At 39.1% G+C, this 21596-nt stretch overlaps 2 protein-coding genes across 2 annotated transcripts in view; one reads left to right on the top strand and one right to left on the bottom strand.

Annotated features, from left to right (window-relative positions):
* The window catches only part of NT5DC1 (5'-nucleotidase domain containing 1), a 218637-nt gene that overhangs the window by 131558 nt on the left and 65483 nt on the right, over positions 1-21596 (top strand). The window lies entirely within an intron of this gene.
* On the bottom strand, positions 3908-7947 carry TSPYL4 (TSPY like 4). Its single transcript, XM_004264701.4, has one exon. The coding sequence runs from the start codon at positions 7846-7848 to the stop codon at positions 6604-6606; it is 1245 nt and encodes a 414-aa protein (XP_004264749.1). The 5' UTR covers positions 7849-7947; the 3' UTR covers positions 3908-6603.

Below are 21596 nucleotides of genomic sequence, written 5' to 3'. Positions count from 1 at the left end.
CCGCGGAGTGGCTGGGCCCGTGAGCCATGGCTGCTGAGCCTGCGCGTCCGGAGCCTGTGCTCTGCAACGGGAGAGGCCACAACAGTGAGAGGCCCCGCATATCACAAAAAAAAAAAAAAAAAACAGCGTGGTATTGGCACGTAAGCAGACATATGGATCAATGGAACAGAATAGAGAGCCCAGAAATAAACCCACACACCTAAGGTCAGTTAGTCTTCGACAAAGGAGGTGAGAATATACAATGGGAAAAAGACAGTCTCTTCAGCAAGGGGTGTTGGGAAAGTTGGACAGCTACATGTAAATCAATGAAGTTAGAACACACCCTCACACCATACACAAAAATTAACTCAAAATAAATACTTAAGACATGACACCACAAAACTCCTAAAAGAGAACATAGACAAAACATTCTCTGATGTAAATCATACCAATGTTTCTTGGTCATTCTCCCAAGGCAATGGAAATAAAGGCAGAAATAAAGGGACAGAATCAAACTTACAAGCTTTTGCACAGCAAAGGAAAGTACAATCAAAACAAAACACAACCTACGAAATGGGAGAAAATATGTGCAAACGGTGAGACTGACAAGGACTTAATTTCCAAAATATATTGGGTTGGCCAAAAAGTTCGTAACATCTTACAGAAAAACCCAAACTTTTTGGCCAACCCAATACAAACAGCTCACACAACAACAAAAAGCCCAATCAAAAAATGGGCAGCAGGGGCTCCCCTGGTGGCACAGTGGTTGAGAGTCTGCCTGCCGATGCAGGGGACACGGGCTCGTGCCCCGGTCCGGGAAGATCCCACGTGCCGCGGAGCGGCTGGGCCCGTGAGCCATGGCCACTGAGCCTGCGCGTCTAGAGCCTGTGCTCCGCAACGGGAGAGGCCACAACAGTGAGAGGCCCGCGTACCGCAAAAAAAAAAAAAAAAAAAAAAGGGCAGCAGAACTAAATAGACATGTCTCCAAAGAAGACATGCAGATGGCCAACAGGCACGTGAAAAAACTCTCAATGGCGGTAATTATTAGAGAAATGCAAAGCAAAACTACAATGAGGTATCATCTCACACCGGTCAGAATGGCCATCATTAAAAAGTTTACAAACAAATGCTGGAGTGTGGAGAAAAGGGAACCTTCCTACACTGTTGGTGGGCATGTAAGTTTGTGCAGCCACTATGGAAAACAGTATGGAGGTTCCTCAAAAAAACTAAAAATAGAATTACCATATGATCCAGCAATCCCACTCCTGGATACATATCTGGACAAAACTATAATTCAAAAAGATACATACACCCCTATGTTCACAGCAACACTATTTACAATAGCCAAGACATGGAAATAACCTAAATGTCCATTGACAGATGAATGGATAAAGGAGATTAGGTGTATACATATACAATGGAATACTACTCAGCCATAAGAAACAATGAAATAATGCCATTTGCAGCAACATGCGTGCAACTAGAGATTATCATACTAAGTGAAGTAAATCAAGAGAAAGACAACTACCATATGATTATCACTTATATGTGGAATCTAAAATATGACACAAATGAACTTATCTACAAAACAGAAACAGACTCACAGACATAGAGAACAGACCTGCGGTTGACAAGGGGTGGAGCTGTGTTGGAGGGGTAGAGTGGGAGTTGGGGTTAGCAGATGTAAACTATTATATATATAGGATGGATTAACAATAAGGTCCTACTGTATAGCACAGGAAACTATATTCAATATCCTGTGATAAACTATAATGGAAAAGAATTTTTAGAAAGAATGTACATGCATAACTGAATCACTTTGCTGTACAGCAGAAATTAAGTACAATAAAATAAAATATACAATTAAAAAAAATTTTAATAAATAAAAGTCCTTTTTGTACATTTACTCCCTTCAGTGAAGGGAACAAACTGCTAATTTCATCTGTGCAGCAAACATCATGATTACATATGTAACTTCAGGAGTATTTTAATCTGTAACTATGGAATTCTGTATTAATTTAAATAAGTGATTTTTAAAAAAACCCTTCAAAGACCATCATGAATGGGTTAAGAATAACCTTCAATTGAATACCCATATAAATAGGATTATGCCAAATTTAGTACAGATGGCTGTGATACAGTGGAAGGTACCCTAGCTTGAAAGCACAATTTGTGATTTGCATCTTAGGCAATTTAGTTCAACTTTCTGAGCCTATTTTCTCAACTGTTTAAAAGGGGACAGTAAAACTGTCAGGATTATGAAGGTAACATAAGAACAAACATGGAAGTACCTACTGTCACCTCAGATCTCTTCAGATTGTCAAGCCAGGGAATGCATATCTGACGCAAAATTGGGTATCGAAGGCTTAAATTGTGACTCTATGAGACTGGGAACTCAATGATTAGGAATATCGGTCATTTATGGGGGGTTTGTTTTTAATGATGAAAACTGATGTAAGGAAACGTGAGTCAACTGGAGGTAAAGCAGAAGCAAAAGCAGCAGGAGGAGTGATGTGGAGGAGTAGGGGGCCTGGTAAGGAAGGGCAGAGAAGATTTTGTGGGTGTCTGGCCTGAGCTGAATACCCAGAAAAATAGAAGAGGATGCCAGGGAAATTATGAAGTATGCCACTATTAATCATAGGGCAATAATGGCCCAAGCAGACCAAAATGGTAATACTTCTTTGGTGAAAAGGATGAGAGAAACTCTTTAACTGGTTTGGAGGTCTGATTTAAGAATAATTTGGGTCTAGAATTGAGGAAGAAAAACAAAAAGGCAATGCAAAGAAATGGAGCAGGGCTTTATGAGTTAACCGATCGGGTGGTACGTGAATCCTAGACAATGTTAACTGAGTCTAATTTTATTAGACTAAACAGAACAGAAACCATGTTAATCTGTAACAAACGAGTAGCATCAGCCTACTAGAAAAATGAGTACTACTGGTTAGACTAAAGCTGATAGTAAACCAACAAAAATGATTTTCTGATTATATCCAGAACAGGACAAAGAGATATGCTTGAAACAGATGGTGGACAAGGCAGAAATTAATCACTGAATTGAAAAGGTAAAATGAACATTGTATAGGGAATTAGGACTAAGATAGGTAGAAAACATGCAAAAGAAAACTTAGCTCTCTAATACTTAAAGTTCTCCAGGTCTAGAAAAATTATACTTCAGCAAATAGAGCTTGCAAATAAATATTGCACCAAGAGTCAGCAAGTCTGTTTTAACTGTATGTTTAATTAACAATCTCTAATTCAAATCAGTAATTTGGGGGCATTTATGTCAAATCTTTGTTTAGATGGCTAAAAATATTCAGTGATTCATTTATGGAGACCTTGTAGCATTCATTGTTCTCTCTGCTAGAGAGAATGCGGAAGTATGTATCTCCCAAACCTTCATGTAATAGCTGCTGAAAAGCAAAACATTACTGGTAATTGACATTGTGATGTCTGATATCATGTTTCTAGACTTTATATCTGTCATAACTTTTTTGTTTTTCTTTCTTTATAGAGCACCACACTGTTGTAGGAAAACAATTTAAGTAGTACTTAAAGAATATCCAATGATTAATTCTTCCAAAAGTCTATCTTAAGCTCATTAAATAAAAGAATCAGCCCAAGGTGGGACATAGTTAACATAAATATATAAGTAAACTATTATGGGGCATAGAGAACAGTTTTCCACTGAAAACAGTATTTTAAGTGAGGGACAAAAATCAATATATGGTGTTTCAACTACCAAAACCTACACTGACTGTATAGGAAATATGTTTATGAGTATGCACTTGGGCTTATTTACCATTTTTCACACAAAAAATCTTGGAAGGTGCACTATTGCCTTTTTTTTTAAGGTTCAGGATGATACTTACTGTGACGACTTGATAACTTTAATGATTTGCCAACCACTTATTAGCCTAGACAAAACAGACAAGCCTTATTTATTTTTATTTTTTGGTGAAAACAAGAAATACAGCAGAGTAACAGATTTATTTTTCCTTAGAGCACATAGGAGAAGACTAAAGTACTATCTTTGTTTAGTTTGACAGAGCAATTCTACAAGTACTTACACTGGTTAGGAACATACGAGGTCAAGTACAATATTTACTGCTAGGCCAAGAAATATCAAGACGACAGTTAGGTTTTCTGTTTGAGAATACTTCCACAAGACAGCACAATTTCAAAGGTCACATTCAATTATATTTCTAAGAATAGAGCTATATAAGAAGAGAGAACAGAACAAGCTGATATATTAGTGAATATTCACAGAAGTCTTCATACTGCACAGGAAACAAGCCTGATATTTTTGCACACATTCTCAATTACAAGCAAAAAGCATGCCTGTAAATGTCAATTTTGCCAGAAAGCATAAATGGAGAAAGGAATTAACAGGACTTTACTCAAACACAATGAAATAAGGAGCATACACCATTAATCGTTCACATATTCTAAAATAATACAAAACATTTAGACTTGCATTTTTGTGTACAAAAAACTACTGGTGAATTCGAGGAGTTAGGAAAAACTGAAGGAAAACGAACTCCTCCCACCATCCTCTTTAAACATCAACCACTTTCATTCTCCCACCTCTCCTGGGAAAAACCTCAGGGGCCTCCCCTCCTACCCCTGACCCTACAGGGTTCCAGTCTTTCCTGTTTACCGTCTCAAGCCCAATCCACAGCAAGCTCATTTGTTTTCTGAGCTTTCAGTTTCTACAGCCTAGGACACCTTTCCCACTGCTCTGTGTCCAGACATCCCAAGCCCCGCGGAGCAGACTTTCACACACCCCCTTACCCCCTAGGAGGGAGGCTTGGCAGCTCCCACAATGCAGTCTGCAGCCCGCTCCCTCATTTGTTAGGTCAGAAGCAGGGAAGGAAATGCAGAAGCTGAGGACTGAGAGCCAAGAAGGCCAGGCAGTAGGATGGAGGCTGTGGGACATCAGGGCAGTCAAAGAACAGTACAGAGGACACGAGTGACCCTCAAAATGCTGCCTTGGGGTTATTTCTAAGTGGTCCAAGGCCCAAAAAAGAATTTCCATGCTTAGAAAGGTGGAGTGAAACTATGTTTTGATTGCCTTGGATCACAGCCTGCTCTGGGTCTGTCTTGAAGCCATTACTGTGAGGCCCTTCTGTCTTCTCTTCAGCTTCTCACACTAAAGCTCAAGAAAACACACAGAAGGTTTTGGTAAATGGATGAGGAAGAGGATGGGGTTGTCAGAGTTGGCCCCAAAAAACAATGCCCATAAGTAGGCAATTAACCTACAGGTTTTCCTTTGAAATGTTTAGACTTTGCTAAAGGAAGTGAGGTGGAGACATGAGGGCAGAAGACAGCAATAAGAGATCTGGAGTCTGATGCACAGTACCTTTCTCCTTCTGGACACAATCAAAGGGAGAGCAAATTAAACAAAAAGCCTGCTTTGCCAGTTTTCTTTTCCGTTTCTGAGCTGTAACTGCTTCTGAGAGGAAGAAGCGGTGGGGGGGGGGGGCGGGGAGGGAGACGAAGACAGAGACAGATGTATAACAGGCGCCACAGACTAGAAAGACCTCTTCGTCGGTGCCCCCGCCCTGGCAACTTTGTCATGTTCATAATGGGTGCGGGAGGGGTTGAGAAGGGGATGCCTAATAAAGTTGCCTAGATTAAGGGTGGTTTGTCAGCTAGGGCTCAAAGAGGCTAACTGCTTGAAGGGACCCCCCCCCACACCAGCTTTGCTTTGGACGCTGTGATATTACGACTGCCCAACCTGCCTGACAGGGTTTATGGGTAGCCATTTGGGGGGCAGAGAAGGGGATAGTTCCTGTGTGCTACTCAGGAGCTTAAGTCTACAGATAGTTCCTGAAGAGGAAGGCGATGGTGCCTGTGCAAAGCTCATTCAGAAGGCTGAGTGCAGGTTCGGGTGGGCCATATCACAGGCCTTCATACTCACCAGTATGTGATCACAATGCAGGGTGCCCAAAGGCATAAGAAGACCAACATGATAACACAGAACACCTGTCATCTGTTACCTCATTCATGCCTAGTAGCCACCCACCAGCCAGCTGCTGATTCTGCGATAACCAGCAGCGTGGATAGCATAGACCCAGGAAGACAGTTGGAAACCAGTTACTGGTAGCCTGGAATGTTCAGTTTGGGTTGATGACTGGCATCATCTACATAAGCTTCATCTTGCAGCAGTGAAACTCAAAGATCTTGCCACAGAGTACATGGGTATCAGGAGGACAGCCTGCATAAAGTATGAAGCCCAGCTAAGTATTTGCAAAGGTATATCAAGCTTCTTTGTGGTAGACAACCACTTTAAAAACTGGGAGAAGGCTATCGTCAGACAGAGCCAAGGGCATGCAAAAGAAGGGAGTGCATATCTACAGTATCATGTGCTTGGCATAGAAATAGTGGAAGGCCGTGCATTTGGAACATGTAACGATGCAGAACAGTAGGAAGGCTCAGAGGAAGAAGAGCATAGGCATATAAGCGATTATCTTGCCACTGATTTTTGAGGATTTAGAAGGACAAAAGGACAAAATAATCCAGTGTGAAGAGAAAGTAAATGGAAGACTGCATGCTGTTGGCTAAGCACAGGTCCAAGAGGAGGTGGTAAGGAAACTTGTGCAGGAGCTTCTCACGGGGCAGGAGTTAGCCGGACTGGAACCTGAAGGTCCTGGAGCTCTCCACTGGCTGCCTTGCTGGGTCTCGAAATCCTCTGCGGGGCCCATCACCCATCAGGTAGTACTGGAGGGGATTGGGCCACAGTTCTGCTTTGATAATCTCTGCAATCCTGTCGAATTCTAGGAGGCTATGGTCTGAGAACCAGTTGAAGAAACTGGGAATAGTGTTGCCTTCCCGGTTCCTGTGGATATGGGACTGGGGGTCTTGGCCCCGGTGCCAGCGGATTGGCGTGGAAAGAGACACCACCCGGCCAGAGGATCTGCGTTCATATTCCTTGACAAGCCCCTCATTTCGGAAGTAGGGGTTGCTCTGAAAGATGAACTTGAATTTGCAGCCTGCTCTGGGGTGTTTAAGCTCCTCCACTTCCAAATTGATCATGTACCTCATCATGTCTTCATCTTGGCCACTGATCATAGGTGACAGCTGGGGATGGTTGCGGAAGGCAGTGACCCAGAAACCTGGGATATTTTGGATGATAAAACTTCTGCGCTGCATATGGAGCCTTCGCATGCGGCCAAACTTGCGCTCCAGCTGAAGGAAGGCCCTGTCAGCCTGAGCATTTACATTTGACAGCTCCTGATCGATGGCTTCCAGCGAATCCATGCAGTTATTGATCTTCGGGGCCCTGGCCCGGGCCTCCTCCTTCGCTCCTCCTACCACCTTTTTCTCCTTCTGCATCACCTTCTTTTCCTCCACCACCGCCTCCACTACTCCCTCCTTTTCCGCTGCTGCTGAAACAGCGCACTTTTTTGTCGTCATTTCCTTGGCTTTCGCCCCAGGCATTATCTGAGACCCCAACCTCCCTGCGCCACAGGCTTCTAGAGCCTTCTCGACAGCAGGGCTGCGCAGCTCTCTACGCTGACAGCCATTTTTCTGGCTATTGTCGGCTGCCACCGAGGTGGAGGCAGAGGCTGCTTCCATGCCCTCGGTGGAAGCAGGAGCCTCTTTCTGGCCCGCTTTGGTCGCAACGCGGCCGCGACTCCCAGCAACCCGAATGCGGAGCGCAAGGCCACAGCCCGCGGGGTCCCGGGGCGCGCCTCCCTCTGCGGCGGTCTCCAAGCCGCCCTCACCTGTGTCCGCCATCACCAGGGTGGCCCCGGTTTCCTCGCCCTGACACTGCTTTAGGTCCGGATGTCCCGGGGCATGGTCGGGAGTAGCGAGACCGCAGGTTTTAGAGACAGGGAGGTTGTCGCCCTCATCCAGGCCGCTCATTTTGGTAGAAGTCAGACCTGCAGGAGGAGAAAGTCCGTTGTCCTCCGCCGAAGCCGCGCTCCGCCCCTCGCACCACCCCTCTTTTCCGCTCTGAGGGATGCTGCTATGGCAACCGGTGACGTTAAGCGGTAGCGTCTCAACCTCGCGCGAGAGTTCGTTGCGTCTTATGATTATGCTAGGCTGTCAAGGGTGTTTCTTTGTCTTTGTTACAAAATGTTATGAATTTCGTGAGTCTGGAAAAGATTTGGCTTGCATAAATGGATACAGACCAAACTCGAGCAAGTGAGAACCGTGTGAATGTGGATTTCTAAGGCCCTGAATGAATTTCTAAGGCACCTACTGTCTTATAAAATACTTAACTGCTAAGAAAGGTTATTGTCTATTCAGTTCAGCTCATGGGGCTTCTCTTGTATAGTAAAGTGGATTCAGCAATTCGCAGCCCTTCTTTAACGTACGGATTCATTGCTGTTACCAAAGAATTGAGATGAGCAGGTTTTGATTTCTAAGAAAAGTGTTGCTGTGTTAAATGTGATGATTTTAAAAAATTAGGAGCAGCTAAAAGGGAAGTTTCTCTCATTCTAAGAAGACATAATAAAGGATTATTTCAGTTTGCCTTACAGATTTTAAAGTATATGTACTTTGGCAAACACCTTTGAAGCAACTGGACAATATTTTCATTTTCAACTGATGTTAGTAACAAAATGTATTTTCCTCACTTAGAGGTGACGCACACACGTGCAAGGGTGCAAATTCAGCCATTAAGCATTACTGGAAGAAACGTAATCAAAGGGGATTTTAATTTCTGAAAGTATACATATTATATAGTGCTAACCCTCGGGTTGTAATCGTAATCTGAAGAGTTCCTGCTTCAGAATGGCTGTGGGCATGAAGCCAGCAATTCTGCCGAATTTTTCTTCTGTGATAATTCACTGCAGGGCAGAAGCCATGATCAACTGTTTGCAGGCACCAGAGCTACTAATTGTCTTAATTAAAATATTTTAAGTAACATTTAAAAAGTTAATGTTAAAATATTTGAGTAAGAAAACTTGTTTATTCGGGTCAGTTCGTTCTAACATTTCATTTGATAGTGTTATCACTACTATCTGTTCTGTTTGTTGAAGTGTGAAAATACTGCTGTTAATCCTTAGGAAAATGCAAGAAAAAAGGAAAATTTAAATTTGCATATTTTTGTTTAAAGTCTTAAATTCATATTAGAAAAATGATTATAACTCTTTGTAATAGAAATTCCACTACAAAGCACCCCAGATTATGATCACTTTCAAATAAGGACTCAGAAGAGATTCCAGTTAGAAGTAAAGATTTAGGGGCAAAGGATTTCGAGAAAATCAGCAGTTATATTGAGACTTCTGGTGAAGGAAGTAGTGCAGACCTGTACAGCTAATAATGAGGTGCTGATGGAAAGATACAGGCAGACATTACAGAGAAACAGCCTGTCATCCAGCTTCATAGTTTAGCTCACAAAAGTTTTCCAGAGAGTCCATAAACACTTAAGATATTCAAGGACAGACTGTCCATATTGACTGCTGCCAGCTAATCAGTTATGCCATTAAAAAAAAAATGTGTAAACAAGATTCACTCTTCCCAGACTATAATTATTTTTCTCTCTCCTCTTTCCTCTTTTAATAAATCCTGTTTTTGCCTTTGTGGGGTGAAATCAATCTATTTATTTATCCTGCTTATAAACAAGGAAACGGCATGCTACAATTAAGTGACTTTTTGACTTTGAGTTTTTCTTTGACACTACTCTGCCTTGTTTCTTTTCTTAAAGAATCTTTTCACTGTTGAAGGATTAATTCTCTTGGATTATAACATGAGCCAATAGACAGAGAAGCAAATGCTGAGTGAAAGTTACTTGCCATGCAGGAAAGAAAGAGTTTGCTATTTGTAACAGAAAATTAGAAAATTACATAAGGCTACTACATGTGAAATTTTTGCTCTTGTTGTATGTACCAAATTTTTTTTGACTATTTTTTATACAATTTTTAAAGGTTACACTGCATTTACAGTTATTACAAAATATTGGCTATATTCCCTGTGTTGTACAATACATCCTGTAGCCTATCTTACACCCAATAGTCTGTACTTCCCACTCCCTCATCTTTATATTTCCCCTCCCCCCACCCCCACTGGTAACCACTAGTCTCTATATCTGTGAATCTGCTTCTTTCTTGTTATATTCAGTAGTTTGTTATATTTTTAAGATTCCACATATAAGTGATATCATACAGTATTTGTCTTTCTGTCTGACTTCTTTTACTTAGCATAATGCCCTCCAAGTCCATCCATGTTGCTGCAAATGGCAAAATTTTGTTCTTTTTTATGGCTGAGTAGTATTCCATTGTGTGTGTGTGTGTGTGTGTGTGTGTGTGTGTGTGTGTGTGTGTGTATGTGTGTGTGTATATACCACATCTTCTTTATCCATTCATCTGTTGATGGACACTTAGGTTGCTTCCATATCTTGGCAATTGTAAATGCTGCTGCTATGAACATTGGGGTGTATGGTACATATCAAATTTTTTAAAAGATTTGTATCTCCACTACTTGAAACATCCCTGTCTCTGATTATTCCTGTCAATAGAATCATTTTCCACTAATAACAGCCTGCCCATTCTTTAAAACTCCATTCAACCTACCTCATGTAGATTGCACTAGGCATTTTAAATGAATTAATTTCATAAATAAGGACCCAGGAATCACTGAGAAGTTAACTCATCCATGCTCGGACACGTATTAATTGGCCGATTGTCTCCTCTCATCTCCTATACCTTCCCTAACCACCTTACCATTCTATAGCTCTTGTTGCTTTTGCCATCCAGTTGTACTTATTTATCTTCTGTCTTTAACTGTCTTGGTTGTTTCATGCAGATCAGTCTCCTCATCCCAGCTAGACAGGATGGCCGCATAGTGGCTTCTTCTTTAGCATCTACTCTATATATACGGTAGCCCGGTGACAATCTCATAGATTTTAGTGAAACTTAATGATATGATCTAAATGAAGATTTTAAACATGTTTTACCAAAATGTATAATATGGCTATGATGGTATTACAAATTGAAGGTCTGTGGCAACCCCATGTCAAGCAAGTATATAGGCGCCATTTTTCCAACAAATATTTGCTCACTTGGTGTCTCTGTCACATTTTGGTAATTCTTGAAATATTTCATACTTTTTCTTTATTATTAAGTTTGTTATAAATATAAACTTTAATGGATGAGGAGTTGCTTCTCATGGATGAGCAAAGAAAGTGCTTTCTTGAGCCAAATCTACTCCTGGTGAAGGTGCTGTGAAGATTGTTGAAATGACAACAAAAGACTTTAAACTTAGTTGATAAAGCAGCAGCAGAGTTTCAGAGGATTGGCTCCAATTCTGAAAGAAGTTCTACTGTGAATAAAATACTATCAGATAGCATCACATGCTACAGAGAAATTGTTCATGAAAGGAAGAGTCAATCTGTGTGGCCGGCTTCACTGGTGTATCTCTTTAAGAAACTGCCCACAGCCATCCCAGCCTTCAGCAGCCACCACGTTGATCAGTCAGCAGCCGTCAGCATCGAGACAAGACTCTCCACTGGCAAAAAAAATTACAACTCGTTGAAGGCTCAGATGATGGTTAGCATTTTTAAACAAGAAAATATTTTTAAATTAAGGTATGTACATTTTTTTTTAGATATAATGCTATTGCACAGAGACTACAGTATAGTGTAAACATAATTTTGTATGCACTGAGAAGCAAAAAAATTCGTATGACTCACTTTATTGAGATACTCACTTTATTTTGGTGGTCTGGAACTGAACCCACGATATCTCCAAGGTATGCCTGTATATATTCATCATAGCTTACATTTATTTTGCGTCTGCTATACACCAGACACTTACACACTTAAATGTGTTATCTCATTTAATCCTCTCAACACCCCTGAGAGATGATATTATCACCTCCATTTAATGACTCTACCTCAGAAGGAACTGAATGAAGCACAGAGAAATTGAGTTGTTTATCCAAGGTCACACAGCAGTGATAGAGCCAAAATCCGAACCCAGGTAATCTGACTCAGGAACCTGTGCACTCATTCATTATATTATTCTTCAACCCTACACAACATATAAAATGAGAAGGCACTTTCTTAGAAATAAGATCATATGGCCATCCAAATTTAATGTTAAATCATCCACATCCACAAAGTAGTGACTCTTGTTGTGGAAGTGCCCCAACAATACTACTAAGGGGAGACTAAGTTACTAAGGAGAGAAACAAGAATTCATGATCCTCACTTCATGCCTTAAATCAACAGTTCAACCCATTAGATATAACATTCCTCTTTTGTTATTGGTGTTCTACAGACCCCATCTTACTAGAGGAGGACAGAAGGCATGGGCTGGAGTTCCAGCTCTGCCTTTCATGTGCTGTGGAAATCTGGGAAAGTAAAAGAAAGTAATTCTTAAAATATCTATTTTAATTTGTAAATGCTTGGGTATGCCTATATTAAATTAAATGATGAAGTAGTTAGATGGCTATACCTATAGAATCAATAGTTCCATGTATTTTTTGGAAATTATCCTCTTTTAAGATACATGGTTTGCAAATATTTTCTCCCATTCTATAGGTTGCCTTTCCACGCTGTTGACTGTTGATAAAATAAGTCTTAAAAAGCTTCGTGTCAGAGTTTAATTGGCAGTTCTTTTCACTCTTACTGTTAGGCAATGATGTATCTTACAATCAATGTTGTAAATGAAATAAGTTGCTTTTAAAAATGGAATGTATAAACAGTGGAAAAAATTTTTGTTTTCATATGTAGGATAGTGGTAGGTTCTAGGCTTAAATAATAAATTTTTCAACTACATGAATATTCAGCAATGGATAATTAGTTTATATGGGGCACCGTCTATCACACTGCAGGATGCTAGCGTCCTTAATGCCCCTGATGAATGCCAGTAGCACCCACATTGATTGTATTGATAATAACCAAAATAACTCTGGCAAATTTCCCAAGCATCCTCTAGGGGGAGGTACACAAACACATTGAGAATCAGTTTTTTTAATGCTTGTGAATGTGGTATTCCCATTCCTGGTCACTAGAGGGAGGAAGTAGTCTATAAAATAATCTATTATATTTAAAATATTTTATAGGACAATTTTAAATATAATAGCTGGCTTCATTATTTTAAAAAAACAACAAATAATGAACCAAAAAATTAATAATAATCTGACTAGTTTGTCGTTGGTTTTAAAGTTTAAACTGTTCCAAAGAGAATATTTATGCCAATTTTATAAACCATACATTCATTAAAAGAACTAAGGTATGAGTTTTCAACAAATGTTTCATGCTCTATATGTTTTTCAAATTGAATCATAATCGTTTTTATACTTAGGCTATCACTGTTACAAAATTAAAATTTTCTCAGACAAGCTTGTTCGGTTATGATGGCTTCCTGTGACAGCATTTAGCCACTCACCCCACCAGGAAAAAAAAGCCTTGCTTTTACCAATCATAAAGGAAATCAGAGACAAGGTCCCTGACCTGAGTGACCTCATGCCTTTGTATGCTGGGTGTGATGGTTGATTTTGTGTGTCAATTTGACAGGATTAATTTGGCAGATTAAATATTTCTGGGGGTGTCTGTGAGGATGTTTTCTGGAATTAGCATTTGAATTGGTGCACTCAGGAAAGTGTCAGTAGATTGCCCTCCCCAGTTGGGGTGGGCGTCATCCAATCCGGGAACGCCTGAATAGAACAAAAAGGTAGAGGAAGAATTTGCCCCTTTTATTTCCTGCCTGAGTACTTGAGCTGGGACATCAATCTTCTCCTGCCCTTGGACTGGTAATCATACCATCAGCTCCCCTGGTTCTCAGGCCTTGGAATTCAGATGGGTATTATACCATTACCAGCTCTCCTGGGTCTACAGCTTGCAGATGGCAGATCGTGAGACTTCTCAGCCTCCATAACCACACAAGCCTATTCCTTATAATAAGTCTCTTCCTGTTGTTTCTATTTCTCTGGCAAACCCTACTAATACGCTGAATAAAGACACATATGTTGGAATCAGACAGATCTGGCTTTAAATCTCAATTGTGCCATTTACTAGCTGTTCAGTTTGAACAGATCACTTGACTTCTCTAAGCCACAATTTCCTTATGTATAAGATGAATATAATAAAACTTAATTTACAGGACTGTTGTGAAGATGAAACATGTGTAAAGTATTTATCCCAGTGGGCTTTCAATAAATAAAAGCTGACTTGGTAATTTTTATTATTTTTATGTTGTTTTACGTATATTGAATACACTGCAGACAGTACAAAATCAACATCAAATTCTGTTATGAAACAATAAGTATATCAAAGTTCAAAGATGAAAGAAATCCATAAAGGGTGAAGCAGTAAGTGAAAGAAAGGACAGTTGAATTGGACAAAGTAAATATAATTGGAATAATCTGAGAAAAACATAAAACATTAGGATGTAGTAATAATACTTGTCTGCAATGTTCCAGTTATTTCTAAATGATTCTAGACATATAGTATATTTCCAGTTCATAGAAAAAGTTTATTGCTGGAACTAAATGCATTACCTCATTCTTCCACATAATATTACTTTATACAATACTTTAAGGGAAAAAAATTTTGTGAAATATATACCTTTAATAGCTAATTGGAGAGGATTCAGCAAAACTGACCCAAGAGTAAACTTGAGAAATTCGGCCATTACTTAACAATAGTTGACTACAACAGTACCTAGACTACCAGATACCCACCAGTTCTTAGGCCCATCTCAACACAACTCGTAATTGCACCATGCTAAGAGAAGGCAGAGCTTGGTGAAAAGGGTAAGTATTAAGTATCTGTTATAAGTAATCACTCTGTTGACTCAATTAAACCTCAATAAATATACATCCTCTACATTTCTTAGTGATATCAACAGTTCTTTACATCTCAGCTGCCAAATTCCAGAATGATATTAAAACATTTGACATTTGGCCCACTGTGTTCTTCTGAGGAAAAGTAAAACTAAGCATTTAACTCAGACAGTAAATATCAAAAATTATATTTTAAAATACAGGAAATAGATATCTGATGGGGTCTGGATACCTTCTATTGTTTAACATGAAGATAAACAGATATATAAAGATAAATAAATATATCCTTTTTAAAACCATTTATGAATGAATTAGGATTAACTTTCAATTAAGGGCAAGATACTTGTACTTAACTAGGATTTTATGTATGTTTTTATGCCAAACTTGCAAGCTGCTGCAATGTGGTAAAATGTGCCCTAGCTTGAAATAAGAAACCCTAATTGAATGCAGCCTGTGCTGCTTACATCTAGATGAATACATTTCAATTTGCTGAGCCTCTATTTCCCTATTTATTAGTAAATGGGAATAGTGTTATGGAAACCTAAAACAAGAGCATACATGGAAATTCATGATATTTCTAACAATCTGTGGAGAAGGTTATGGAGACAGAGATGTATACTTGAAGGAGAACTGGATATCCCCAAGGCTCAAATTGTGACTCATGGGACAAGGAATTCAACTGTGATTAAAAGAAGGTCAGAGAAGCATCTTGTAGGCATCTGAATGTGCAGAAATGGAATGGGAAGCTCAGGGGGATTCTTGAGGGTGCCCCCAGGGAGACTGTTACTGAGTATATCAGTATCACCTACAGAACAATATGCCCTGAGCAGACTGGACTTCTTCAGTGACCAGAGGATAACAGAACCTCTTAGTTTGTAAGTTAAGGGTATCTCCAAAGAGATCAATTTTGGCCTGGAATTAAGGGAGAAAAAGTTAAAAAAAAAAAAAAGTAATTCCAAAATTGGAATTATACTACAGCATGAGAACAACTTGCAAATACAGTCTTGCAAGTAGAGTCAGCAACTTTTAAGCACAGAAGGAGAGAAGCCAAAACACTGGAGATGGGCAAATGGAGTTCCAGTTTTTGAATTCTCAACAATTTTAAAATCTGCTACTTATTGAGGTTATAACTTACATAAAGTGCATGAAATTTAAGTGTACAGTTGGGCAAGTTTTGACAAGTGGATACATCTGTGTTATCATCACCCAAATTAAGACGGGGAGCATTACTATCACCTCTGAAAGTTTGCTCATGCTTCTTTCTAGTTACTCTCCCCAATCTACTTTTTGGATTTCTGTCACCATACGTAAGTTTCCTGGGCTAGTGACCTTCACATATATGGAATTATACAGTATGTACTCTTTTATCTGGCATCTTTCACTTAACATAATGATTTAGAGATTCAACTATGTTGCTGCATAATCAAGTTTGTTCCTTCTTGTTACTGAGTATACACTACATGTAGTGTTCCATTGTATGAATACATCATAATTTATTCATTCACTTGGTGGTGGACATTTGGTTTGCTCTAATTTTGAGCTATTGTGAATAAAACTGCTGTGAACATTCTTGTGCTGTGTGTAAATCATACCTTAAGAAAGAAAACAAAGACAAATACCAAAAACAAACAAACAAAATCTATTATTAGGTAACATCTTTGGTCACTTAAAATAGCAAAGAGAATGGCTGAGGCAAAAACAACAGTGAGGTGGTAGGGGTTAAATATTTGAAACTCAGTGTTAACCACTATTAGTGTGATCACGGAAATGCAAATTGATTCAAATGGGATATGTATACTGACTAGAAATCAAGCGGAGAACACACTATTTTCCTATACTAAGCTTTCCTGAACTCTGGAATCAGAGTCTGAAGCTTAAAAAAAATGAAGACTTGGAAATGAAGACATTCACAGGCTTCTGTGTACAAATCATGCTTTTAGTACCTGTGGCTGATTCTGCAATGCCAATCTCTGATCCATCAGTGGGTCTCAACCTCAAGAAATGTGTGCTGAAGCCCTCATTAAGACCCATATTTCTAGAACTTCGTAAAGGAGTACATGAATCCCAAAATAAGTTTCTAGATATATGGTCAATTTGGGGCAATGTTGGGTCTTATCTAGAGCTGTATGAAATAACCCACCTTCACCAATAACTCTTCACAATAATATATGCTTCCTACTTACTTCTTATAGTCTCTAATTATAGAACAATCTTTTAAATATGAGTATTTATTTTTATTACTTTGATGGAAATTGAGCAGGTCTATAAACTAGGCTTTTAATTGTGCACTTCTGTAGTTATTTGTTTTCTAATTTTGATGACTGATTAAAAATAAGCTCTATAACATCATTTTTAATATTTCTCCAACTTTATTTTGAAAAATTTCAAACCCACAGAAGTTGAAGTAGTAATATTAAAATATTAATACTGCCTTCAAAAAAAAAAGCAGAGTGATCAATAGAGGTAAAAAAAAGATCACTAAGAAGTCATTTTCTTTTTTGACAAGGATATTTGAAAGACAAAGCACATCTGCTATAATGGACTGCATCTGGGAGGAAATGGCACACTTTTCTAACCCCTCTGCCTGGAGGGGGCATCTTTCCCTAATTCCTTAAGAGGTGCCAAGTATGCTTGCTGATGCCCTAGAACAAAGTTAAAACCACACACACGCACACGCACACACACACGCGCACACACACACACACACACGATAACAGGTGGATCTACAGTTGATGGAAAGATCCTGTCTTAAAGATGCTATGTCACTCTGAAAGGAAGATCCCGGGAGGGAGAAGTTCAACAATGAGGTGGCTACAGACTAGATTTGCAAACGACATGAAATTAAGGAGAATTACTCATTAGAAAGAATCCTCCAAATGTGAATAAGTTAGGAGAATTAGCCTAACAGAATAAAATTTAGTATAGATACGTGTAAAGTGTTGGACACAAAGTTCAATAAAATGCAGTAAGATGGTGAAGCCAAACTCAGCAGCATGTGAATACTTTAAAACTTAAGGGTTTAGTAAAAGGGTAATATTGCTGCCCCAAAAGCTAATGCTCTCCCAGGATCCATTTAAAGAAATATACTATTCATAATAAAGGCAGAAAAAAAAATCTCTTTCTGTTTTGTTATTTGGATGTTATTTTGTTCAGTTCTGGGCACCGAGTTTAGTAAGAGCACTAGCATAATAAATCTTGTTTAATTAGCATACAAAACAGAGGAGGAACATTGAAGGAACTGATATATAGCCAGGTTGGTGAGGGGACATTGACAAGGATGTAATGAAGATCTTCAAGTACTTAGAACTCTTTGGTGGAATCAGGCTAATTCCATTCTGCAAGACTACAGGGGTCAAAATAATGGAGCAAATGTGCTGTGCGGGTACTATATGCCAGGCCCTTTGCAATAGCTAGATGTTGTAAGGCAGTGGATTTCTGAGTAAATTTAACAAAACTGAAAACGAGTGAGCATTCCCTCACTTCAGGAGTCCAAGGAAAGGTTATCTATGATTCTAAAACCTGTCTGCACCTTGAGATCTAATTTAATTGGTTTCAGGGAGTGCCTAAGCATCAGGATTTTTTCAAAGCTCCCCAGCTATTTATAATGGGCAGTCAGGTTTGATAAATACTAAGCTAGATGACTGCTTGTCTGGATATGAACTAAATAAGAAATTAAAATGAGAGGCAGGTAAATGAAAATTAGTATTTTTTAGTTATATTATATGCCAGGCATTGTGCTTGGCATTTTCACACTCTAACCTTTATTAACTATGTTAATACTTGGAATCTTTTAGCACAGTGCTTGGAACATAGTAAGCTCCCAATTGGTTGCTGTTACTATCCTCTCTATAACCATATAATCTATTCTCCAAATATATCCTGGGAGAATATTAGCTTATAATAAAGATATTATCATCCCTGCTTTACGGACAAGGAAACCGAGGCTCAGGGAAGGTATTTACTTTGGCTAATGCACTAGGTGGTAGACTGTAAAACTGAGTTAATCCCAATTTAAAACCAGCCTGTCTTCCCTGTCTCTTCAAGTTGCTAATAAGACATTTGGTTATTTATAAAAATTAGCAATTTACCTAACTGACCTTTTACATTTTTAATAGAACCATTTCTTCCTGGCCTGTTCTCAGGGAAATTATATTAAATGCAAATCCTGAAAAAGTGAAGCCAAGTAGACATTGTTTGCCTAATGTAGCCCCATGGAAATTCTTCTGTAGGTTTCGAGAACCTCTGAAGTCAGAGGAAATAGATCAAGGTGACCCTACAGAGCTCAAACAATTCACTTCAAGCAAACATGGAGATGGAGCTGGTACTGTTCACAAGTGAAACACCTCCCATTCTGATGAATGGATAAAGATTGTTATCTGTCACTTCTATACAATCTAGGACTTCAATTATATACTAACATTGAGGGAGAGGAAGATGGCCCTGAGGGTATGGTCCTGATCATCTCTGACACCTCCTCCTGGCCACATTAAGCCCCCAAGTTTTCTTATGCACATAACTAGTTTGAGGATGTGAATTTGCTGAAGAGGAAACATCCAAAGAATGGCACCCCCTTAATGAGATAGTTCCTCAAGGGCAAGGACAACCTTTACTTTACTATCCCATATAATCCTTAATATAGTATCCAATACAAAATAGTAATTGCTTCAAATTGTAATTTTCACTACACTTTAGACGACACTAATTTTCAAAAATAAAATACGCTTTTCAGGAAGGTACAGAGAACATAAAAATATAAAATAAATATTAAAAAATAAAATAAAATATACTTCTTCAAGTGGTGAGCATTGAATTGACTTGGTCCAAAGCTAGCTTGGGATATTTTCTTTCTGTTGCTGGCCAATTGTTAAAATTTGAAGCCCACATAACATACACAAAATGGTGTGTTTACTGACTGAAATTATTTTCTGAGCTTCATGTACATCTGTAAACCAAAAAATACAGACCATTTTATTCTAGAAAAATACGAAGCTGTAGGTCATAAACGTTGTTAGAGACTATTTATTTATTTTTTATTTATTTATTTTTGGCTGAGTTGCGTCTTCCTTGCTGCGCCCGGGCTTTCTCTAGTTGTGGCGAGCGGGGGCTACTCTTCGTTGTGGTGCGCCGGCTTCTCATTGCGGTGGCTTCTCTTGTTGCGGAGCACGGGCTCTAAGCGCACGGGCTTCAGTAGTTGTGGCTCACGGGCTCTAGAGCACAGGCTCAGTAGTTGCGGCACACGGGCTTAGTTGCTCCGTGGCATGTGGGATCTTCCCGGACCAGGGTTCAAACCCGTGTTCCCTGCATTGACAGGCGGATTCTTATCCACTGCGCCACCAGGGAAGCCCGAGACTACCTTAAATAACCAATGTAACTATCAGTTACAAGTGCAAATTTGGCACCCATATCTACCCTACTTATACCCCAAATTAATTTACGCAATACGTTTTATGAAGTACTGAGTATATCTTAGGTACTCAAAAACAAATTGATTAAAGACATATCATTTTACCTTTTACCCATTGGCTTCTAGCTATACTTTACGCATCTTGAATTTTAGCTAGATAAACCTTGCCCTAAAGTCACAAAAAATTTCATGGGGAGAAAAGATTAACATGTTAAACTTTTACAGATATTTTATATACTTTGACATATTCATCAAGAAGTCTAGAACCACACTGTCCTATATAAAATTTACCAGCAGTCACTTTTTAAAAATGGGTAAGTAGGGGAAATTAATTTTATTAATATTTATTTAACCCAATATATCAAAAATATTTCAATATGCAATCGATATAAAAATTCAGACATTTTACATTGTTTTTCCACACTAAGTCTTTGAAATCAAGTATGTATTTTATACTTTAGCAGATCTCAATCTGGACTAACCACATTTCAAGTGCTCAATAGCCATTGGTGACAAGTGGCTACTGTATTAGACAGAACATGTCTATAGAGTCTAACCCCCTTTCTATCTCCAGTGTGATCGTCACCTTAAAATGTACAAAAACAAAGCACATAAAAGTTGATCCAAAATTAATGCCCTGTTAAAATAGCAAGTGAAAAGTTAGTTATAGTGTTTAAACCTTTTCTAATTATTAAACAAGAAATTTATTTAAGAAAGGCTTTGCAAATTTGTTGACAATCACTTTTACAAATGCCTTGAAAACTGTTTTCTTCTTTCCATTACCTCATCAAAAGTCTTTTCTGGGTACTAAGTTATTTTGTTCTTTTTTTCCATTTGAGTTATTCATTTTGTCATTCAATAAATATTTATCTGGTGACAAGTACGGGCAAAACATTATGCTAGATGCAGCAATGAGGGTAACAGACACCCTACCTCTGCTTCCACAAAGCTTTCAAATTAGAAAGAAAGGGAAAGAGTGAAAAACATGTGAAAGTATATCTCTTTATTTTACTGTATCACTGTGTCAATTATTTGGACATCAGTCTTTCCCCAATTCTTTTTTTTTTGCGGTACGCGGGCCTCTCACCCTTGTGGTCTCTCACGTTGCGGAGCACAGGTTGCGGAGCACAGGCTCCGGACGCGCAGGCTCAGCGGCCATGGCTCACCGGCCCAGCCGCTCCGCGGCACGTGGGATCCTCCCAGACCGGGACACGAACCCGTGTCCCCTGAGTCGGCAGGCGGACTCTCAACCACTGCGCCACCAGGGAAGCCCTCCCCAATTCTTTAACAACAAAGGGAATGGTCTTGTTATCTTCCCAGGGCCCGACAAAATGCCTTAATATTTGTGGAATTCACTATAATGAATTATTACATGTTATTTTCTAGAACAGAGGTCCCTACAAAGTACACTAAGTACAAAAAGAAATATTTCATCTTCCTTAAGAAAAATAGAAAAACTATAAGGCAAAAGAGT

This window comes from Orcinus orca, chromosome 12 (genome assembly GCF_937001465.1).
Source record: "Orcinus orca chromosome 12, mOrcOrc1.1, whole genome shotgun sequence".
NCBI classification, from domain to species: domain Eukaryota; kingdom Metazoa; phylum Chordata; class Mammalia; order Artiodactyla; family Delphinidae; genus Orcinus; species Orcinus orca.
Note: the sequence above shows the minus strand (reverse complement) of the source record. Positions and strands in the feature narration are given on the sequence as shown.